This window comes from Heptranchias perlo, chromosome 21, assembly GCF_035084215.1.
Source record: "Heptranchias perlo isolate sHepPer1 chromosome 21, sHepPer1.hap1, whole genome shotgun sequence".
NCBI lineage: Eukaryota > Metazoa > Chordata > Chondrichthyes > Hexanchiformes > Hexanchidae > Heptranchias > Heptranchias perlo.
In genome coordinates this window covers 47,064,353-47,089,057 of record NC_090345.1, presented here as the reverse complement: position 1 = coordinate 47,089,057, position 24,705 = coordinate 47,064,353, and the positions used below count along the sequence as shown (strand labels likewise).

The window sequence follows — 24,705 nt, the reverse complement described above, 5'->3', positions numbered from 1 at the left end:
CTAAAAAAAATGCTTCCTGATTTCACTCCAAAATGGCCTGGCTCTAATTTTAAGATTGTGCCCCCCTTGTTCTTGATTCTCCCACCAGAGGAAATAGTTTCTCCGTATCTACTCTATCGAATCCTTTTAACATTTTAAACATCTGTCCTTATAACCTTCCAGCAAGATTAACAAATTAGCACAGACTGACTCCAATCCGCTGAGACAGGTCAAACTCCTTTCACTTTGCATCTTTAACAGCCCTAAGTGAGAGGAGACTTCCATTGTGTCTGTGTGCCAGCCTATCCATCTGAACTGCAAGCATCTGAAGTTTCAATCCCGGCATCACTGCCTAAAAAACAGATATTAAATAGTACCTGAGTTAAAGTTCAGAAGAAGCTAATGATTGATTTAATTTTTTTTTAATTGCATCATGCTTAATTGAATCTGGCGGCCACTGTCGGAAGTCACGCTAGCAACCAAATGAATTAAATGAAACGTGCAGAATGGCATTGCATGATAGCTACAGTTTTCAAATCTTTACCTGGTGCTGGACAAGAAAGGAACGCTGACTTCAAGGTATTGGCAACAATAGAAATTTTATATAAAAGGCACGGCTGTAATGAAAGCAGTGACAGGTATTTTCCAAAAAAAAAACATAATTCAGTGAATAAATTTATTAAAGTCAACAGCTGCTATTTAAAGTCGATATGTTTTCAGCAAGGATGCGTGCACCTAAAAACAAACAATATAGTGCATGGAGAATACAACCAGAGGGAAACATTCTGTCAATTATAAGTAACGGGGATAGTTTCCATCCGTCACCTGTTACAGTTCCGTTCTTTACCTCTATCTCCCACATTTTGTTTTATAAAAAGTTCATACCTCACATTCCCTGGAGCCAGATTTGTTAAAGGTGCAAGAGGCTGTTCCATTCATCAGCATCTCCGTGGCCTCGGTGTGCGCGGGCTTATAATCAACATAATATTCCTGGGTGGTGGGTACCATTTGTCTCAGGGACTGCCTCTTCTTTTTCCTGCGCCTTCGCCCCAGTGAGCGTTGCTGGAGTTGCTTCATACTGGCCGGGTACCGTTTCCAGGACACATAGATCACAAGCAGGATCACCAGCACGGAGAGGAAAAGAGCCACACTGCCTGCTATGATCTTGTGGAAAGAGACGGGCTCGACCTCATCCGAGTCAGAGCTGGACTGTGGGGTTCTGGTGGCTGGAAGAGGTGCCTGGGCTTTGCTTTCGGAATTGGCCTTTGGGAGTCTTGTTTTAAATGTAGGTTTTGCCTGGACTTTGGAAAGGCCTGACGTCCCCTGTGTAGTAATTCTCTGCTTTTTAATGCAGATATTATAGTTATCGACTGCCTCCATCACCTGCTCTCCCTGCAGTTGCTTCGGTCCAGCACAAATCATTGTATTCTCCCTCCTCCCTTTAAACATCTTGAGCCAGTTCACAAGGGAGCATATGTTCCTGTTGCATTCCCACATGTTGCCCGAGAGACTAATAGCATTGAGGGATATCCAGGATTCCAGGATCTCCTGGTCTATGGTGGTCAGCTTGTTGGAGTCCAGGTGCAGTGTGTGCAAGTTGGGCACACACTGAAACACATTGGGTCCGATTGCCTGGATCTCATTGCCGGACAGGTCTAGCTTCTCCAGGGAGCTCCAGGTCCACGACATGCCCTGGATGACCACGCTGATCTTATTCCACTGGAGGTAGAGGATGCGCAGGGTCAGCAGGCGGGGGAAGTGAGCCAGGTTGACCTTGGAGAACTGGTTGTGCTCCAGGTGAAGCTCCACCAGCCGGCTCAGCCCCGCGAAGGCGTTGCGGGCCAGGCTCCGGATGCGGTTGTAGCCCAGGTCCAAGAACTCCAAGTTACGGCAGTCCTGGAATATCCTGACGGGGACGGTCCTCAGACTGTTGGACCTCAGGTGCAAGCTCTGAAGTTTGCGAAGCCCCCGGAATTGCTCGGGTTGCAGGGACTGTAACTGGTTGTAGGAGAGGTCCAGGTTGCGCAGGTTGGTGACCGGGCGGAAGGTGTTGTTGAAGAGGGCGGTGATTTTGTTGGAGCTCAGGATGAGCTCCTTGAGCCTGCGGATCCCATTGAAGGCGTGCTCGTGGACCAGGCCGATATAGTTGTGGTCCAGGTAGAGCCAAGTGAGCTGGTTGAGCCCCACGAACTGGTTGTACTTGAGTGTCTGCAGGCTATTGTAGCGGAGTGAGAGTCCCAGGGACCCTGGGGAGATGCTCGGGGGGATCTCCTGGAGGCTGAGTGACTCGCAATACACTATTTTACCATGACACCGACAGTTGTTGGGGCATGCTCGTTCAGCCGTGGAGAGCATACTGAATAAGACGGTGGGGGCGATCACTAATACTGCAACTCGTCCACTTAATAGTGCAATTACACTGAGACCTGCAATAGGAAAAGTTATTCCAATAAATCATTCAGATACAGCTCCACAGCCCCGTTTGCATTTTACTAACAACTCCATTGAAATATATATCTTTCCCAGTACATACCGTATTTAAGAAATAGATAATGGCCACAACTTTAAGGAGATCAGGGCATTCTGATTTCAAGCAACTTAAATGAGGATCCCAATGGATCCTGACCATGAAACGATACACAGGCTGCAGAAAAGTAATATACAGAAGCACCTTACCCATCCTTCGCATGCTGCCTGCTGCCCGCTAGTTATTTTCCGTTCACAGTACCAGAAGCACGACAGACTATGTCGGCCGCACCGTCGCCAGTCGAGCTTTGCTGAGACCCATGGATGAGAATCCGACCCCCTGGGAGATGACCAGTTGTTTCCCTCTCTCCAAACATCACTCTCTGCCAGCCATGTAAAGCTTCGTCCAGTGCAAGACACAGAGAGCGAGGAGAGAGAAAGAGAGAGAGAGGGAGGGAGGGAGGAGAGAGGAGAGGGAGAGAGAAAATCTTCAACTGCAGCAAATGGTTAAGTTTTGGCCCCGTTGCATTTTTCCCTCTCACACACACAGTTTGAGTTTTGATGAATCGCGAACGACACGAGGATAAAACCTCCTTTAACCAGTGTCCAGCGAGCTGCAGTGGGTTTAGAAATGGGAGTAGTCTCTGTCTCTGTCTCTCTCTGTGGCCAGCTCAGGTTCCTGTGAAAATCCAATGGTTTCGGTGCAGAAGTAACCCAGCACAGCAGTTTGCAATGGGCAGGCTCCTCGGCTCACGGTCTTACTACACAAGCTCCTTCTACTGTTGCTTCAGATGCAGCGAGTCTAAGTCTTATGTAAAGCTGCCCCCGCTGGAGAAAGCTATTATGGGCATGTGCATAAACCTTGTGCTCTCCCCCCTCCCATATTGTAAACGGGTGAGCCTTTGTAAAGAGGGGATCAAGTGAGATTTAAGGACTAAATGTAAATTGTGTGGCAGGAGTGAGCTGCAGTTACAGGAGCGGCTCCAAGGGGTCACAAGGGTTGTGTGATACTTCCCAGTACAGTTAGGGGTTGCCAACCCTCCAGGATTGTCCTGGAGTCTCCAGGATTTGAAGATTAATCTCCAGCAACACATGGGAGAAAAATCATAGAGGCGTTAAAACATTCATTTTCTTTGAACACTTTAGTTTATTGGTTAGAAAAATATTGGCGATGGGGGAAAAAGGCTGTTTGACTAAAAGTTAAGAATCATCCAATCGGGTAATGAAGAGTCTGCTCACTTTACAAATAAAAACAGAAAATGCTGGAAATACTCAGCAGGTCAGGCAGCATCTGTGGAGAGAGAAACAGAGTTAGCGGTTCAGGTCGACGACCTTTTATCAGAACTGGAAGATGTTAAAAACTCTTATAACAGTATCCGCAGTATTTCACTTTTGATTTACTCTTCACTTTCCAATTGGCCTGGGATGGCGGGGCGTCGTGAGGAACGACATGTCGGATGGCCAATGGCGGCAGTGTGGGGGCGGGGCTGTTGGAGGTGGGAGATCATGTGATGAAACCTCGCAGGGCTGAAGAAGCCCATTACAAGTGATGCTGCGGAATGTGCTTTGCTGTGTGTCCAATAGGCCTGACATATCGAGTTCATCGGACAATACATCAAAACCTTCCGTCTAATCTGATTCCCTCCCAAATAGGAACCCAATCTCCTAACAACAAAGAACAGGGACTCCCAAATATGGAAGCAAGTTCCCAATACTTTGAATAGAGTTCCCCTACTATGGTGTGGTTCATATAACTGGAGATGAATGCACCGGATGCCACCAGCTATGGACGACCTATTTTGCATGCTGTTCAGTACAATATAATGCAAAGGCATTATAAATAAATGATGCATTTTTTGCATTCTCTCAGTAATAAATATTACTGTTTAAAATTGCATGCTGTTCAATACAATATAATGCAAAGGCATGATAAATAAAAGAAGTATTTTTTGCATTCTCTCAGTAATAAATAGAAAGAATGAAAGAAAGAAATACCTCAGCACTTCCCAAAACACTTTACAGCCAATGAATTACTTTTGAAGTGTAGTCACTGTTGTAATGCAGGAAACGCGGCAGCCAATTTGTGCACAGCAAGATCCCACAAACAGCAATGTGATAATGACCAGATAATCTTAGTGAAGTTGGTTGATGGATAAATATTGGCCAGTGCACCGGGGTGAACTCTCCTGCTGGTCTTCGAATAGTGCCATGGGATCTTCTACGTCCACTTGAAGGAGCAGACGGGGCCTCGGTTTTAATGTTTCATCCAATAGTGCAGCACTCTCTCAGTACTGCACTGAAGTGTCAGCCTGGATTATGTGCTAAAGTCTCTGGGGTAGGACTTGAACCCACAGCCTCTGACCCAGAGACGACAGTGCTACCACTGAGCCAAGGCTGACACCTGAAATAGAATAAACATGATAATAAATGTCACGTTGATACCAACAATCTGCCTATACCTATGACTTATGTTGATTTTCTAAAACACAGTGTTGCAAAGTGAAACAAATACAAAGTGAACCATATTCATTTTGCTTAAGTAAAATGTGATAGAGGCAAAGGTTAAAGTATTGCACTTCTCTCCCAGTTTGTCATCATCCCAGTGAAATGAGGGTAGAACTATAACAAGGTTTCCTCTCCACTATTGAGAACTCCTGTTGCTTCACTCCCACTGCTGCATTAACACGACCGCCAACTGTGGCATCTTGTACAATTCAAAAAGGACATGCAGCCTCTGTTTATTTTGCTGTGGCTCAGTGGCATGTTTATGTGTCTGTTTGTATTTGTGTGTATGTATGTGTTTGTATGTCGGTTTGTGTATGTATGTGCTTATATGTGAGTGTGCACGTATGTATGTGTGTGTGCATTTGTGTGTATGTATGTATCTATATATAAAGATATATAGAATAATATGTGTGTGTGAGGGAGAAAGCAATGTTATAAATGTATTGTGTAATCCATTCTTCCTGTGCACTTTGTGGTTTTTCCTGTATGGTTTTACACATTTATCTCTATATACACACACACTTGGATCAGAGTATCTGAACATTTCATTTGCCTCAGAACAATATTGGTGCATTTTCACCCCGTGCATTCTCGGGGGGAGAAGACTAAAAGAAACAGCAGGATAAAGAAAGAAAGATACAATTTAAAAGATAAGTCTGAGCGTCTGTCTTGGAAGACTGACTAATGTTAAGAGAAATGGAGGTAGATTTTCCCCAGAGTAAAGTATAACATAAAAGTGGAGATGAATAAACTAGTGAAGAGTTCTGGTCTTTGTTGTAAATTGAGTCAAAATCCATTAATAGTGCTACTACTGGTATTCCTACCACCGTTAAAGGGTTGGAAATAAAAACCGCAGCAAAAAACCATTCTGAGGACTGCAGAATAGAGTTTTCAGAGACTACGGAAATGGACCAGCACGTGCAGATTGTATCTGAGCTGCTCTTGAGACTAGTGCAGATGTTCTCATCCTTATTAAATTCTATTTAATTGAACACATGGATCAGGGATGCTGTCCATCATTTCACTTTCAATACCACCATGCTAGGCTGAATTGGCAGCAAGTTACAAAATCCACGTGTAAAATGGAACAATAAACTCAGACTGTTTGAAGATTTTGAATGGGCAAGTACGGGCTGTTAGTGAACAATAAGTCCAATTATTTTGATATGTTTCCTGTTCCTCAAAAGATTATTAATCAAGAAATAAGAAGAGACTTGCATTTATATTGCACCTTTCAAGGCCTCAGGATGTCCCGAAGTGTGAGGTCATCCACTTTGGACCTAAGGAAGATAGATCAGAGTATTTTCTAAATGGTGAGAAGCAAGGAACTATGGATAGGTAGAGAGATTTAGGGGTCCAAGTACAGAAATCACTAAAAGCTATTGGACAGGTACAAAAAATAATTACAAGGCTAATTGAACGTTGGCCTTTATCTCAAGATGGTGAATGCAAAGGGGTGGAAGATATATTACCAACGTACGGAGCCCTGGTTAGACCCCACCTGGAATACTGCATTCAGTTCTAGGCACCGCACCTCAGGGAGGATATATTGGCCTTGGAGTTGGTGCAGCGCAGATTCACCAGAATGATACCAGGGCTAAAAGGGTTAAATTATGAGGACAGGTTGCATTGACTAGGCTTGTGTTCCCTTGATTATAGAAGATTGAGAGGTAATCTAATTGAAGTGGTCAGGGTGATTAAAGGTTTTGATAGGGTAGAGAGAAACTATTTCCTCTGGTGGGAGAGTCCAGAACAAATGGGCATAACCTTAAAATTAGAGCCAGGCTGTTCAGGGGTGATGTCAGGAAGCACTTCTTCACACAAAGGGGAGTGGAAATCTGGAACTCTAACCCCAAAAAGCTGTTGAGGCTGGGGGGTCAATTAAAAATGTCAAAACTGAGGTTGATAGATTTTTGTTAGGCAAGGGTATTAAGAGTTATGGAACCAAGGCAGATAGATGGAGTTAAGATACAGATCAGCCAGGATCTAATTGAATGGCGGAACAGACTTGAGGAGCTTAATGGCCTCCTCCTGTCCTTATGTTCCTATGCTTTACAGCCAATGAAGTACTTTTGAAGTGTCGTTACTGTTGTAATGTAGGAAACTCAGTAGCCAATTTGCACACAGCAAGGTCCCACAAATAGTAATGTGATAATGACCAGATAATCTGGATGAGGGATAAATATTGGCCCAGGACACCAGGAAAATCTTCCTGCTCTTCTGTCACGGGATCTTTTACATCCACTAGGTCAAAATTCTGTTTTATTTTTCTACAATCTGATTCCTTGGTCAAAGATAAATGCATTCCTGCATCTGCAACATCAGAACATAATGCACAACACCAAGAAATTACAAACTAAGCAACTATAGTTCAATGAGCTCACAACCTGTCTTGAGTAAAGTATGAGAGAGCGTACTGTTAGAAGGGATAATGAAACCGCTAGACAGAGATGGGATGGTGAAAGAATCGTAGACTATTACGGCACAGAAGGAGACCATTCGGCCCATGTTGCCTGTGCCAGCTCTTTGAAAGAGCTATCTAAAACATTAGGACAGTCACGCAACAATGCTGTGTAATAGATTGTGTTGATAAATGATGTTTGGGTCTAAATGAAACATTAATTTATTATGCCTCCTCTCCTGAAGATGTTTTCTCTTAGTAGAAAAGGGTCCCCTGATCCTGGCAGCCCTGTGACACCATGCCCAGGTTGGTGTCGGGTCCCTGATCCCGGCAGCCCTGTGACACCATGCCCAGGTTGGAGTAAGGTCCCCCGATCCCCGGCAGCCCTGTGACACCATGCCCAGGTTGGGGTAGGGTCCCTAATCCCTGCAGCCCTGTGACACCATGCCCAGGTTGGTGTAGGGTCCCTGATCCCTGCATGCCTGTGACACCATGCTCAGGTTGATGTAGGGTCCCTGATCCCTGCAGCCCTGTGACACCATGCCCAGGTTGGGGTAGTGTCCCTAATCCCTGCAGCCCTGTGACACCATGCCCAGGTTGGAGTAGGGTCCCTGATCCCTGCAGCCCTGTGACACCATGCCCAGGTTGGTGTAGGGTCCCTGATCCCTGCATGCCTGTGACACCATGCTCAGGTTGATGTAGGGTCCCTGATCCCTGCAGCCCTGTGACACCATGCCCAGGTTGGGGTAGGGTCCCTGATCCCTGCAGGCCTGTGACACCATGCCCAGGTTGGTGTAGGGTCCCTGATCCCCGGCAGCCCTGTGACACCATGCCCAGGTTGGAGTAAGGTCCCCCGATCCCCGGCAGCCCTGTGACACCATGCCCAGGTTGGGGTAGGGTCCCTGATCCCTGCAGCCCTGTGACACCATGCCCAGGTTGGGGTAGGGTCCCTGATCCCTGCAGCCCTGTGACACCATGCCCAGGTTGGGGTAGGGTCCCTGATCCCCGGCAGCCCTGTGACACCATGCCCAGGTTGATGTAGGGTCCCTGATCCCTGCAGCCCTGTGACACCATGCCCAGGTTGGGGTAGGGTCCCTGATCCCTGCAGCCCTGTGACACCATGCCCAGGTTGGGGTAGGGTCCCTGATCCCTGCAGCCCTGTGACACCATGCCCAGGTTGGGGTAGGGTCCCTGATCCCCGGCAGCCCTGTGACACCATGCCCAGGTTGGGGTAGGGTCCCTGATCCCTGCAGCCCTGTGACACCATGCCCAGGTTGCAGTAAGGTCCCCCGATCCCCGGCATCTTTCTGGATCTTGCCCAGTTTGGGGTAGGGTTCCATGGTCTCTGGTAGTCCTGTAGGACCGTGCCATGGTTTCCATTCTTCATGCATGAGTCGAGACACTGAGTGGTGGAAGGTTTTTCACCATGCTGGCATCCTAGCTGAGCATGATCTCCCCATGTCCAAACTTGTGCCATGCATCAAAGTCCCAGGTCAATCTGCGGTCTGTGCCGAGATAACAGGTATGGGGCAGAATTGTCAGTGGGGGCAATTCGGTTAACCTCAGAATCCTGGGGCTATTGAGGGAAAAATCGGCCAGGGGTTTCTACTCCTGAGAGCTATCCAGTGATGGAATCTGCAGGTATATGGATGGCAGGTGAACACATTGGGCACAGTTGTCATAGGAACATAGGAACAAGAGGAGGTCATTTAGCCCCTCGAGCCTGTTCCGCCATTCAATGAGATCATGGCTGATCTGTGACCTAACTCCATATACCCGCCTTATCCCCATATCCCTTAATACCCTTGGTTAACAAAAATCTATGTCTCAGATTTAAAATTAACAATTGAGCTAGCATCAACTGCCATTTGCAGGAGAGTTCCAAACTTCTACCACCCTTTGTGTGTAGAAGTGTTTCCTAACTTCACTCCTGAAAGTCCTGCTCTAATTTTTAGGCTATGTCCCCTAGTCCTGGACTTTCCAACCAGCGGAAATAGTTTCTCTCTATCTACCCTATGAGTTCCCCTTAATATCTTGAAAACTTCAACCAAATCACCCCTTAATCTTCTAAATTCCAGGGAATACAACCCTACTTTGTGTAATCTCTCCTCGTAATTTAACCCTTGGAGTCCAGGTACCATTCTAGTAAATCTATGCTACACTCCCTTCAAGGCTAACAAATCCTTCCTAAGGTGCGGTGCCCAGAACTGAACACAATACTCCAGGTGTCGTCTAACCAGGGCTTTGTACAGCTGTAGCATAACTTCTATCTCCTTGTATTACAGTCCTCTAGATATAAAAATAAATATCAATAAAAATAAAATTAATTGGCACTTGGAAATGTATGGACTAATAAATGAAAGTCAGCACGGATTTGTTAAAGGAAAATCGTGTTTGACTAACTTGATTGAGTTCTTTGATGAAGTAATGGGGAGGGTTGATGAGGGGAGTGCGGTTGATGTTGTGTATATGGACTTTCAAAATGCATTTGATAAAGTACCACCTAATAGGCTTGTTAGCAAGTTAAGGCCTATGGGATTAAAGGGACAGTGGCAGCATGGATATAAAATTGGCTAAGGGACAGAAAGCAGAGAGTAGTGATGGACGGTTGTTTTTCAGACTGGAGGGAAGTATACAGTGGTGTCCCCAGGGGTCAGTATTAGGACCACTGCTCTTTTTGATATATATTAATGACCTGGACTTGGGTATAAAGGGTAGAATTTCGAAGTTTGCAGATGACACGAAACTTGGAAATGTAGTAAACAAAGTGAAGGATAGTAACAGACTTCAGGAGGACATAGACTGACTGGTGAAATGGGCAGACACATGGCAGATGGAATTTAACACAGAGAAGTGTGAAGTGATGCATTTGGTAGGAAGAATGAGGGGAGGCAATATAAACTAAATGGTATAATTTTAAAGGGGGTGCAGGAACAGAGAGACCTGGAGGTGCATTAAATTTCATCTGCCACATGTCTGCCCATTTCACTAGTCTGTCTACATTCTTCTGAAGTCTGTTACAATTCTCCACATTGTTTACTACATTTCTTAGTTTCGTGTCATCTGCAAACTTAAATCATACCCTCTATAGGGGGTGCAGGAACAGAGAGACCTGGGGGTGCACATACACAAATTTTTGAAGGTGGCAGGACAAGTTGAGAAGGCTGTTAAAAAAGCATATGGGATCCTGGGCTTTATTAATAGAGACATAGGGCTCGATGTTACCAGGCCTGTGGGTTTCCGGCGGGTTGGGTTTCGGGAGCGTGGTCAACACGCTCGGTGAAATTAGTGGGTTGCCCACGCGATCGTAGCAGGCAACACACTAATAGGAATCAATTACCTGCTCCTCCGGGGTCCACGCTGCTGGTCTGCGCGTCGGGCGGGCTGCGCATGCGCAGTACGATCTGTCAGCTGGAGGCTCTCTATTTAAAGGGGCAGTCCTCCACTGACAGATGCTGCAACCAATGGAACAAATTTCAGCATGGAGCAGCCCAGGGGGAAGGCTGCTCCCAGTTTAATGATGCCTCACCCCAGGTATCATCAGATGGGGTGAGGAGGAGGGCGAAGACAGAGATCTTCCACCCGGTGGGCGGGAGGAAGCGGCCAGCCTCTGCCACCAAGAAGGCCTGGCTCGAGGTGGCAGAGGGGGTCACCTGCGCAACCAACATATCGCCCACCTGCATACAGTGCAGGAGGCGCTCCAATGACCTCAGTAGGTCAGCCACAGTGAGAACACGAAGTCTTTCCCCTACACTCCGTCTGCCACAACACTGCCCCAACCCCACATCTCCTTCGGCACCGCCAACACTACTCTGTCACATCACCCCTCATACCCACTCAAACCCCATCCTCATCTTACCTCCACCTACTCACCTCGCCAGTACTCATCCTGCCACTAACACGCGACCCAATCCTCATACAATCTCATGGCTCTATCCCATACTCACCCTCTCGTGCATCTCCCTCACGGCCAGCCTCACTCAACCTGCCACCAACTGTGCTGCAGCCACAGGGCATGCATTACATATGTGCAGTAGGCAGCGTAAGGCAAATGTTTCGTGAGCATGAAGGGGGTGCACAAGGGTGTCGGAGGGTTTGCCATGGGTGTTACCTATATTGAATTTCAGAGCAACAAACAGCACACATTATATTGGCACCACCACTGCCATGTCTCCGCGAATCCTGTCTGTTGTGTCCAATAATGCCCGCTCCTAAGTATCACTATGAGGACCCACCACTGATGCCACCCATCGTGTTACTGCAGAGTAGGTGCAGGTGTATTTGCAGGGCTCTTCTGCGCAGACCACTGAGAGACATCGGCGGTGTAGCCGGCTGCACCCTGGAAGGATGCGGAGGAGAAGTTGTGGAGGGCAGTGGTGACTTTGGCAGCGACAGGTAAGCACTTGGTGCTGGGGCCAGCCAGGAGCAGCTCGGCATGAAAGAGCCTGCAGATCTCCACGACTACATGTCGAGCGAATCTGCGCCTCCCTGTGCACTGCTGCTCGGAGAGGTCCGGGGAGCTTTGCCTCGGTCTGTGGACCATGTGGCGAGGGTAGTGCCCTCTGCGATGTGTCTCTCTCTGCGGTAGCCCTTCCTCCTGCTGTGCAGGTGGGCGTGCAACAACACCGTGTTGGGGGGCTCCACGTCTCTGCGGCGGACGGCGTGGACTGCGAGGCTGCTGGGGCTGGTCATGCTGTTCGTCCTCCGAGGGTGTCCACGCACCACCCATCTGGCAGGTGTTGGTCTGAGGGGTTGTGCAGGGTAGGTGGGTGGTTCCTCGGACTGGGGCTGCGGTTTCGTGTCGGTCTGTCCTCTGGCTTGGCGGGGGGTGGTGGGGGGCAGGGGTTGCCCTATGTGACGCGGTGGCCTCCTGCGTGGGTGAGGGCTCTCCCCTGTGGAGTGCACCTTGGCAGCTGCCACAGGCTGCTGGCTGCAACACACCTGGTTGGAGGGAGACTGTTTCCCCCAGTGTGTGAAACTCACTGCCTTGAACCCAAAATCCCACACTTCCTCTTTTGACAGCTGCTTCAGCTCATTAAATGACCTCAACAAGCAAGGTAAGTACTCTCAAGTGGAACCCCGCTGGCTTTAATTGCCTGCGGGATTCCCACCAGCGGGGGCCACGCACGCAGCCCCGCACGTCATCGGGGAACCTGTAAGTGGTCGGGATCGCGGTGCGATCCGGTCACGTGACCTCATATCGGGATTTTCGGGGCCCCCCCACTGGAAACCCGCAGGAAACCCGACCCTAAAATCGAGCCCATAGAGTACAAAAGCAAGGAAGTTATGCTAAACCTTTACAAAACACTGGGTAGGCCTCAGCTGGAGTATTGTGGCCAATTCTGGGCACCACACTTTAGGAAGGATGCCAAAGCCTTAGAGAGGGTGCAGAGGAGATTTACTAGATGAAGGACTTCAGTTATGTGGAGAGACTGGAGAAGCTGGGGTTGTTCTCCTTAGAACAGAAAAGGTTAAGGGGAGATTTGATAGACGTGTTCAAAATCATGAACGGTTTCGACAGAGTAAATAAGGAGAAACTATTTCCAGTGGCAGAAGGGTCGGTAACCAGAGGACACAGATTTAAGGTGATCAGCAAAGAGCCAGACATGAGGAAACATTTTTTTATGCAACGAGTTGTTATGATCTGGAATACACTGCCTGAAAGGGCGGTGGAAGCAGATTCAATAATAACTTTCAAAAGGGAATTGGATAAATACTTAAAGGGAAAAAATTGACAGGGCTATGGGGAAAGAGCAGGAGAATGGGATTAATTGGATAGCTCTTTCAAAGAGCCAGCACAGGCACGATGGGCTGAATGGCTTCCTTCTGTGCTGTTCCTACTACAATACTGTGATAAAGGCCAGCATTCCGTTAGCCTTTTTGATTATTTTCTGTACCTGTCCATGACATTTTAATGATCTATTTACATGGACCTCCACTGTTTTGAACTTTTCACCATTTAGAAAGTACTCTGATCTATCCTTTTTAGGTCCAAAGGGGATGATCTCACACTTGCCTACATTGAAATCCATTTGCCAACGTTTTGCCCATTCACTTAATCTATTAATATCTCTGTAATTTTATGCTTCCATCTACACTGCTTATAATGCTGCCTATCTTCGTGTTGCTGGCAAACTTGGATTTGTGGCTTTCTATCCTATCATCTAAATCATTAATAAATATAGTGAACAATTGAGGCCCGAACACAGATCCCTGAGGGACACCACTAGTCACATCCTGCCAATTTGAGGACCTGCCCATTGTTCCTACTCTCTGTCTCCTGCCGCTCAGCCAATTTCCTAACCAGGTCAATAATTTGCCCTCAGTTCCATGAGCTTCAACTTTAGCTAACAGGGCTATAAATTCGACTGTGTAGCGTCCATTGTGTAGACACTATGCGACCTCCTGAAGTTTCAACATAGGGCCCGGCATGTGCGCGCATGTTTCTAGCGTGACATGCGCCGGACGCCATCTTGGTAAAGGGGTTCACGCAGGCGCAGATAACGAATGCCGGCTGCATGTAAAGTAAGGAGAATATGCATTAGATCGGTGTGCAACGCTGATTTAAAGGGATAGACACCATTTTGGCACTTAACGCAGCAGCCAACGCACTGTCTTAACCACGACCATCTGAACATGTCTTAAACGGACCCTCCACCAGTACTATTTAAAGGGACCATGCAGGATTTACAGGTTAGTTGCTGGATTATTGCTTCTGGCTGTTGATGCAGTTTTACCTGTTTTTGGAGGTCTCCTATACTTGAATACTAGGACTAGGGGATATAGCCTAACATTTAGAGCCAAAACTTGAAGGAGTGAAGTTAGGAAATGCTTCTAACGCAAAGGGTGGGAGAAGTTTGGAACACCCTTCCACAAGCGGTAGTTGGTGCTGGCTCACTTGTTAATTTTAAATCTGAAATTGTTGGATTTTTGTTAACCAAAGGTATTAAGGGGTATGGGGCTAAGGCGGGTATATGGGGCTAGGTCACAGGTCAACCATGATCTTGTTGAATGGTGGATCAGGCTCGAGGGGCTAAATGCCACTGCCACTTGCTGCCTCCTGTTATGTGCCACCTTCTCCTGAAAGAAAGCGGGACGTGTGTCGGTGAGTGTCCTGCAGAATGTTTGGGTGATGTGCCTGTCATGGTTGAATAGCTGCCAGTGTGTGTGACTTGTGAGTTGTGGGTGTGCAGCTTGAAACAGTGGTAATGTGAGAGGGCGAGAGGATGCATCTGATTGGAAGAGTTGAGTACTGACGGAAAGAGTTTATTGGTATGTGGGTGATGGGGGTGTAGTGTGTGGTGCAGTTGGTAGGAGACACCACCTGACAGTTGACCTCACTCACCTTGACCACTCGTGTCAAAGTATTGAACTTCTTCCTGCACTGCATCCATGTTCATGGTGCTATGCGCCTGGCATTGACTTCATCCCCTGCCTCTTCAGCATATGTCTGGAGGGCCTCTTGCCCCCTTGCAGATATAGGATCTCCTCCTTCTGTCCACCTCTTGTACTAAGGATTCTAGTGCATCAGCACAGAACCTTGGTGCACGCTTTCTCACAGGCCTGGTACAAACGCAAATCGGCAGATTGGTGAGTTCTGGTGTGCAGATTAGAGGATGTGGGATTTAGTAATGCACAACTTTATTCAATGTTTTAATGTAACTCATCAGTTTGTAAACATAGGGACGGGACCTGCATCTGTGTTTTACATATGCAATGTCTGATCTCTGTCAGACTCAATCTTATATTTTGCACTTATATATATATATATATATGGTGCAGGCTGCCTTTAAGAGGTGCAGGCTGCCTTTAAGAGGTGCGAGCAGCTCATGCAAGAGTTGGGCCTGCCAGCTGGTGAGAAGTGCCGATGCTGGAGAGAACGTCGCAGCTAGGCCTCGATGCTGCGCTTCAATCAGGTAAATGAGGTGGCAGCACAATTCTAACGTGCTGCCTGCGTCGGGCCCACCGGACACGGGCTAATCGCTCGCCACGATGCTCACGCCCGGATACGGGCCTTATCCAATTTTAGTTTTATTCATTCATGGGATGTGGGCGTTTAATTTAACCCCTATTGTCTCTTATGAGGGACTTTATCGAATGCCTTCTGGAAGTCCATGTAAACAACACCCATAGATATTCCCCTGTCCACTACTTTAGTCACCTCTTCATAAAATTCAATCAGGTTTGTCAGGTCATGACCTTCCCTTTACAAATCCATGCTGGCTCTCTCTGATCAGCTGAAAATTTTCAAAGTGTTCAGTCACTCTACCCTTAATTATAGACTCCAGTAATTTCCTGACAACAAATGTTAGGCCAACTGGTCTATAATTCCCTGGTTTCCCTCTCTCACCTTTTTTAAATAGCAGAGTGACATGTGCAATTTTCCAATCTAAAGGAACGGTTCCTGAATTGAGAGAACTTTGGAAGATTATAGTTAGGGCATCTGCAATGTCCTCACTTAATTCCTTTAAAACCCTGGGATGGAAACTGTCTGGAGATTTGTGTCATATTCTGCCCCCATTCTAACCATGGTGTGGAACAGTCCACTGGCAGTCACTGCCTGAGCTCACTGTGGAAGGATGATTTTTGGACCAGGTATTGTTGGGCTGATAAGTTCACACAGTGTGAGTCAAGGCCTTCAGGATACGTGAAAGTAGGTGTCAAATGTACAATGTACGCTGTGCATAAAAATGCACTTTTTAGTCTTTCATTATTATTTTCATTGAAGTAGATTTACAGCTGTGTGACTGGAATGGAAATGTGGGAAGTCCACTGCTGGGTGCCAGTGCTTACCACAAATGATGAGACTGCTATCCGTGTTTCATTTTCTAACACCAGGACATGGTGAGGCAGCTTTCTCTGCTTCTCAGCGACTACATGGATTGAAGGTAGATGGTCAGAAACTCAAATTCTTTGGGCGCTAAATTGGGCCGTGTAGCGCCAGTTGTTTCAGTGCTACACGGCCTCTCCGACATCCAAGATGGCGTCTTGGATACGCACGCACGTTTCCTGCGTGGCTTGCACCAGACGCCACCTTGGTATAGGAGTTAGCGCATGCACTAATACCGGACGCTGGAAGCATGTAAAGTAGGGAGAAAATGGCTGCAATCAGCCATTTTCAACCTTAACGCTCAACTCAACGCACAGTCTTATCCCCGACCACCTAAACATTTCTAACAGTACCTGAAGGAACCCCGACCAGTGCTATTTAAAAGGCCATGCAGGTGTTGCAGGTTAGTTGCTGGATTATTGCTTCTGGCTACTGGTGGAATAGGAAGTGTTTTTTGAAGCTCCCTATTCTTACTGAGAGTTCCAAGAGTACATTTGAGATGGTTTGGCAGGTACTGCCTTACGGGTCGGAAAGTTACAACCCTGGTTGAACAACATTCCTGCCAACCATGGGCGGTCTGCTAGGGCTCCCGCTGGGCATTGAGCATGACTGGGAGCATGCAGAGAGGCCGCGCCCAGCAGGTCAAGCTGCGAGGAGACGGAGGACTGAGCAGAAGGCCCGACCCAATGAGGGCCTTCCGGGATCAATTCTCTTACCTCAACATGACCGAGGAGGATTGCATCCGACGCCTGAGGTTCACCAAGGAAGCCGTCACCGAGATATGTCAACTGGTGCGGCCACAACTGCAGCCTCAGAGCAGGGCGAGGACAGCATTGTCTGTGGCTGTGAAGGTCACCTTAGCGCTGAATTTCTACGGCTCAGGAGCATTTCAGGCCTCTGCTGGCGACATGTGCAACATCTCACAGTATGCAGTGCACTGCTGCATAAGAGAGGTCACAGACGCACTGTACCAGATGAGGAACAGGTTCATCACCTTCCCTCTCCACAGAGACAAGCAGAACGAGTGAGCACGAGGGTTCGCCCGCATTGCTGGCTTCCCCATGGTGCAGGGTGCCATTGACTGCACACATATTGCCCCGCGTGTCCTGCACATCAACTTGGCCGTCTTCGTCAACCGAAAGGGCTTCCACTCCCTCAACGTGCAGCTGGTGTGCGACCACACGCATCGCAGCTTGGAGGTCGATGGCCCCTACCCTGGGAGTAGTCATGACGCCTTCGTCATGCAGAAGTCCAACGTGCCAGTTATCTTTCATCCGACTCGGCAAGTCAAAGGCTGGCTACTGGGCGACAAGGGCCATCCCCTCACGACGTGGCTCATGACTCTGGTCAGGAACCCAGCACACGTGCACAGCAGGCCTATAATGAGAGCCATGCTGCCACACGCAACATCGTGGAGCACACCATAGGCCTCCTCAAACAACGCTTCCACTGCCTGGACCGGTCTGGAGGAGCCCTGCAGTACTCCCCTGAGCGGGTGGGCAGATTCATGGTGATCTGCTGCATCCTGCACAACCTCACCATCATGAGGGACCAGCCTTTGGCACCAATGATTACAGAAGATCCTGAGCCAGAGGTGGAGGAGGAGGAGGCTGAGGAGGTGGAGGAGGAGGAGGGGGTGGAGCCAGAAGAGGAAGTGGAGGAAGATGCAAGGATGCAGCAGGAACCACACGCCTTGTCTGCAAGGGCTGTGCGTGCTCACCTGATCCGTGCCCGCTATCAATAATTTGAACTACATCCCCCAACTCACCAACAGTCCTACATTCCCCACCTTTCCCGTCCCACAAGACAATCAAATCGCCCTCCATCTGATTACACATTGGTGTCCCTCTCAGCTCATTGCATAAATAAAAAACACCACCAAATGCAAAATCAAACTCTCATTTATGGATTAGTAAATGAAATTATGCGCCTCTAGCCAAGCTGTTCCAGTACAACAACAACACTGGCATCCACCCGACAATGTGGAAAATTGCCCAGGTATGTCCTGTCCACAAAAAGCAGGACAAATCCAATCCGGCCAATTACCGCCCCATCAGTCTACTCTCAATCATCAGCAAAGTGATGGAAGGTGTCGTCGACAGTGCTATCAAGCGGCACTTACTCACCAATAACCTGCTCACCGATGCTCAGTTTGGGTTCCGCCAGGACCACTCGGCTCCAGACCTCATTACAGCCTTGGTCCAAACATGGACAAAAGAGCTGAATTCCAGAGGTGAGGTGAGAGTGACTGCCCTTGACATCAAGGCAGCATTTGACCGAGTGTGGCACCAAGGAGCCCGAGTAAAATTGAAGTCAGTGGGAATCAGGGGGAAAACTCTCCAGTGGCTGGAGTCATACCTAGCACAAAGGAAGATGGTGGTGGTTGTTGGAGGCCAATCATCTCAGCCCCAGGGCATTGCTGCAGGAGTTCCTCAGGGCAGTGTCCTAGGCCCAACCATCTTCAGCTGCTTCAACAATGACCTTCCCTCTATCATAAGGTCAGAAATGGGGATGTTCGCTGATGATTGCACAGTGTTCAGTTCCATTCGCAACCCCTCAGATAATGAAGCAGTCCGAGCCCGCATGCAGCAAGACCTGGACACCATCCAGGCTTGGGCTCATAAGTGGCAAGTAACATTCGCGCCAGATAAGTGCCAGGCAATGACCATCTCCAACAAGAGAGAGTCTAACCACCTCCCCTTGACATTCAACGGCATTACCATCGCCGAATCCCCCACCATCAACATCCTGGGGGTCACCATTGACCAGAAACTTAACTGGACCAGCCATATAAATACTGTGGCTACGAGAGCAGGTCAGAGGCTGGGTATTCTGCGGCGAGTGACTCACCTCCTGACTCCCCAAAGCCTTTCCACTATCTACAAGGCACAAGTCAGGAGTGTGATGGAATACTCTCCACTTGCCTGGATGAGTGCAGCTCCAACAACACTCAAGAAGGTCGACACCATCCAAGATAAAGCAGCCCGCTTGATTGGCACCCCATCCACCACCCTAAACATTCACTCCCTTCACCACCGGCGCACTATGGCTGCAGTGTGTACCATCCACAGGATGCACTGCAGCAACTCGCCAAGGCTTCTTCGACAGCACCTCCCAAACCCGCAACCTCTACCACCTAGAAGGACAAGGGCAGCAGGCGCATGGGAACAACACCACCTGCACGTTCCCCTCCAAGTCACACACCATCCCGACTTGGAAATATATCGCCGTTCCTTCATTGTCGCTGGGTCAAAATCCTGGAACTCCCTTCCTAACAGCACTGTGGGAGAACCGTCACCACACGGACTGCAGCGGTTCAAGAAGGCGGCTCACCACCACCTTCTCGAGGGCAATTAGGGATGGGCAATAAATGCCGGCCTTGCCAGCGACGCCCACATCCCGTGAACAAATAAAAAATAAAAAAAAATAACAGAACTTGTACATTCCCTCAGTGTCTGTTGTTCGTGTGCCTTTACCTATCCTAGTGCTCCTACGAGGTGCTTCCCCAGTGGCTGGAGCATGGGTGGTGGGAGGCTGCTGGCCTTCAATGGAGGAGCTTGCAGATGGCCTTGGAGGACGACCTCGAGCAGCTCTGGACCGGGAGGGCCCGGCTTCAGACTGCACCATCTCGGCATGGGCTGCAGCAGTCTGGCCGAGAGGCAATAACAGGGGCACTGGTGGAGTGGCAGGGGTGGGAGCAGGAATGCTGCCGTCCTGAGAGAGGACAGCAGGTCCGACTGCCATGGCGCCACTGCCACTCTCCCGGGGCGGCGCCTCAGCGATCCTGGTGATCGGCTGGAGAACGGATTGCTGGACTGCTATGATGCCCTAGAAACCCCATTCCACAGTGGTCCCCAGAGCCACGATAGCAGCAGTCTGAGCTTCCATTGCAGCAGTCAGACCTTGGATGGTGGATGTTTGTGCTGCAATGGAAGCTGTGACATCAGTCATCAGACGCTGCATCATGGTGGGTTCCACAGGTGCGCTGATGGAGGTGACCACCCGTTCCATGTGAGAAAGGATGGGCTCCAAGCTCTGTGCAAAGCCCTGTGCCAAGATGGAGCTGGACTCCTCCATGCCCCTTCTCATTGTGCGCAGGCTTTCTGGCAGGCTTTCCAGTGCCCCGAGCATTTGTTGGTGTCGCCCATCAGCCGTCTTCTGTAGCCTGGCCCATCGAAGTCCTCATCTGACTCCTCTGCAGCAGAACTAGTGAGCGACCTCACCCTCCGGTGAGCTGGTACCTGTGGTATCCGTTCCTCCCGCCCCGGCTCCTGCACACTTGTGCTCGGTGTCTCACCACGTGCAGATCCCTCCTCTAACCCGGCCTCTAAAGGACACACAGTGTCAGTCTCTGAGCTGGTGGAAGCAAGTGACAGATCGAGTGTCGGTGTGGCTTCAGTGTCCCCCTCCTCCCCCTCCTCCTCCTCCTCCTCCTCCTCGGGTGCTGTCACGTGTTCTTGGGTATCTGCAATGACAAAAGGAAACAGGTTGTGTTGTGGAGTGGGGAGAGGAGCAAGTAAGATGTGTGTGCTGACAGCATCTGCAGCACGTGAGTCAGAAAAGATTATGGGAGGAGGGAGATGTGGGAAAAGAGAAGGATCATTAGATATGCAGAGACCCCCCTTCACCGGGACCTCCAGCGTGGCATGTTGTGACAGCTGCAGCGACGGCCTACCCAATGATCCTAAGCACTGTCTCCTCCTGCTGCCGGGTGTTATACGCCACCTTCTCCTGCAAGACAGATGACAGTGTGTCAGTGACTGTCCTGCAAGTTGTGTGGGTGATGTGCCTGTCATGGTCGAATAGCTGCCAGTTTGTGTGCCTTGTGAGTGGTGGTTGTGTGGCCTGCAAGTGTGGTACTATGTGCGGGTGAGATGCAGCTTTGTGTATGGATGGCAGTGTTTGTTGGCGGGTGGGTGGGTGACGGGAGGTGTCGTGCATGGAGTATTGGTACAGTTGGTAGGATGTGCCACTTGACACTTGCATTCACTCACCTTGACCACTCGTGTTAAATCATTAAACTTCTTCCGGCACTGCACCCCCGTGCATGGTGCAATGCTCCTAGCGTTCACCTCCTGCACCACAGCCTGCCAATGCCTATGCAGCTGTAGTCTGGAGGGTCTCCAGCCACCCTGCGGGTACATGTTTGCCCTCCTTTGGTCCATGCCTTCCACCAGGGCCTCGAGAGCATCATCGGAGAATCATGGAGCCCTCTCTCTTGCCGGTGCAGCTACTCGCAATGCTATTCTCCCTTCTCCTAGTTGGCTGTGTACCTGCCATTGGAAATGTGCCTGCACCTTTAAGTAGTGCAGGCTGCTGATGACGTGCGCTGTCCACGCCCTATTTCCAACTTCCTCATTCTCCGTCCAGCCTTTCAGCAGCGAGGGCTGCGCTTGCTGCACGGAGATTTCATGCTAAGTAGCAGGTAGCACGAAGTTCACGTGCTGTCCGTGTAGGGTCCGTTGGGCGCGGGGTGGTAACGCTCGCGCTCTCATCGCCCAGAATGGACCCTTATCCAATTTTTCCTCCTTCATCTTTTGATTCCCAACTGGAAGTTGATGAGTTTGAGGCCCAGGTCATTCACGTTCTTCACTCTGAGTTAAGTTTGATGTGTTTTCTGATGGTGCAGTACAAGGTAGAGAGACAGTTTGTCCTGGGGAATGTGGCAATTAACATCAAGCTTCATGTTTGTTGAAAGTCCTTACCTGTAAAGTGAGCTGGTCCAGCACTGAGTTAATATAAGCAGATCTAATTATTTTATCGATCTCTCTAATGAACTGTGTACATAAACTGGGGAAGCGCGATCGAAATTTACATTGAGTTTGAGAGTAACGTACTTAAGTTAGAAACTAGAGTCTTAAACTTAAATAAAGCCAATTACATAGGTATGAGGGGCGAGTTATCAAATGTTGCCAAGAAGAGTAATAAGCCTAGGGATTGGGAGAGTTTTAGAAACCAACAAAGGACGACCAAAAAATTGATATAAAGAGAAAAAATAGAATATGAAAGTAAACTAGCAAGAACTATAAAAACGGATTGTAAGAGCTTCTACTATTATTTAAAAAGGAAGAGAGTAGCAAAAGTAAACATTGATCCCTTAGAGGCTGAGACAGGAGAAATTATAATGGGGAATCAGGAAATGGCAGATGCATTAAACAAATATTTGCAGTAGAAGACACAAAAAGCATACCAGAAATAGTGGGGATCCAAGGGGTAAATGAGAGTTAGGAACTTAAAACAATTAATATCACTACAGAAAAAGTACTGGACAAACTAATGGGACTAAAAGCCAACAAATCCCCTGGACCTGATGGCCTACATCCAAGGGTTTTAAAAGAGGTGGCTGCAGAGATAGCGGATGCATTGGTTATGATTTTCCAAAATTCTCTAGATTCTGGAATGGTCCCAGTGGATTGGAAGGTATCAAATGTAACCCCGCTATTCAAGAAGGGAGGGAGAAAAAAAACAGGGAACTACAGGCCGGTTAGCCTGACATCGGTCATCGGGAAAATGCTGGAATCCATTATTAAGGAAGTGGTAACAGGGCACTTAGAAAATCATAATATGATTAGGCAGAGTCAACATGGTTTTACGAAAGGGAAATCGTGTTTGACAAATTTATTAGAGTTTTTTGAGGGTGTAACTAGCAGGGTAGATAAAAGAGGAACCAGTGGATGTAGTATATTTGGATTTTCAAAAGGCGTTTGATAAGGTGCCACATAAAAGGTTGTTACACAAGATTAGGGCTCATGGGATTGGAGGTAATATATTAGCATGGATAGAGGATTGATTAAAGGAAGAAAACAGAGAGTAGGGATAAACAGGTCATTCTCAGGCTGGCAGGCTGTAACTAGTGGGGTGCCGCAAGGATCGGTGCTTGGGCCTCAGCTATTTACAATCTATATTAATGACTTAGATGAAGGTACTGAGTGTAATATATCCAAGTTTGTTGACGATATAAAGCTAGGTGAGAAAATAAGCTGTGAGGAAGATACAAATAGTCTGCAAAGGGATATAGACAGGTTAAGTGAGTGGGCGAGAAGGTGGCAGATGGAGTATAATGTGGGGAAATGTGAAATTATCCACTTTGATAGGAAGAATAGAAAAACAGAACATTTTTTAAATGGTGAGAAACTATTAAATGTTGGTGTTCAGACAGATTTAACATAAGGTTAAATCTCATGGGATCCAAGGTGAGGTAGCCAATTGGATACAAAATTGGCTTGACGACAGAAGACAGAGGGTGGTTGTCGAGGGTTGTTTTTCAAACTGGATGCCTGTGTCCAGCGGTGTGCCTCAGGGATCGGTGCTGGGTCCGCTGTTATTTGTTATTTATATTAATGATTTGGATGAGAATTTAGGAGGCATGGTTAGTAAGTTTGCAGATGACACCAAGATTGGTGGCATTGTGGACAGTGAAGAAGGTTATCTAGGATTGCAACAGGATCTTGATAAATTGGGCCAGTGGGCCGATGAATGGCAGATGGAGTTTAATTTAGATAAATGTGAGGTGATGCATTTTGGTAGATCGAATCGGGCCAGGACCTACTCCGTTAATGGTAGGGCGTTGGGGAGAGTTATAGAACAAAGAGATCTAGGAGTACAGATTCATAGCTCCTTGAAAGTGGAGTCACAGGTGGATAGGGTGGTGAAGAAGGCATTCAGCATGCTTGGTTTCATTGGTCAGAACATTGAATGCAGGAGTTGGGATGTCTTGTTGAAGTTGTACAGGGCATTGGTGAGGCCACACTTGGAGTACTGTGTACAGTTCTGGTCACCCTATTATAGAAAGGATATTATTAAACTAGAAAGAGTGCAGAAAAGATTTACTAGGATGCTACCGGGACTTGATGGTTTGACTTACAGGGAGAGGTTAGACAGACTGGGACTTTATTCCCTGGAGAGTAGGAGGTTAAGGGGTGATCTTATAGAAGTCTATAAAATAATGAGGGGCATAGATAAGGTCGATAGTCAAAATCTTTTCCCAAAGGTAGGGGAGTCTATAACGAGGGGGCACAGATTTAAGGTGAGAGGGGAGAGATACAAAAGGATCCAGAGGGGCAATTTTTTCACTCAAAGGGTGGTGAGTGTCTGGAACGAGCTGCCAGAGGCAGTAGTAGAGGCGGGTACAATTTTGTCTTTTAAAAAGCATTTGGACAGTTACATGGGTAAGATGGGTATCGAGGGATATGGGCCAAGTGCAGGCAATTGGGACTAGCTTAGTGGTATAAACTGGGCGACATGGACATGTTGGGCCGAAGGGCCTGTTTCCACGTTGTAACTTCTATGATTCTATGATTCTATGATTTGGGTGTCCACTTACAAGAAACTCAAAAAGTTAGGATGCAGGTACAACAAGCAATCAGGAAGGCAAATGGCATGTTGGCCTTTATTGCAAAGGGGTTGGAGTACAAGAGTAAGGAAGTCTTACTACAATTGTACAGGGCTTTGGTGAGACATCACCTGGAGTACTGCGTACAGTTTTGGTCTCTTTGTCTAAGGAAGGATATACTTGCCTTATAGA

The 24,705-nt window shown here is 48.1% G+C and overlaps 2 protein-coding genes across 2 annotated transcripts in view; one reads left to right on the top strand and one right to left on the bottom strand.

Annotated features, from left to right (window-relative positions):
- LOC137340213 (leucine-rich repeat transmembrane neuronal protein 3-like) overlaps positions 1-3,213 on the bottom strand; it is a 311,955-nt gene extending 308,742 nt beyond the window's left edge. Inside the window, exons 1-2 of the mRNA XM_068002617.1 lie at positions 2,656-3,213; positions 865-2,405 (exon numbers count right to left, since the gene is read on the bottom strand). Coding sequence (XP_067858718.1) covers positions 865-2,405; positions 2,656-2,668 — 1,554 coding nt within the window. The 5' untranslated portion in view covers positions 2,669-3,213. The remainder of the gene's footprint in view (positions 1-864; positions 2,406-2,655) is intronic.
- Positions 1-24,705, top strand: part of LOC137340214 (catenin alpha-3-like) — a 1,497,032-nt gene that overhangs the window by 702,420 nt on the left and 769,907 nt on the right. The window lies entirely within an intron of this gene.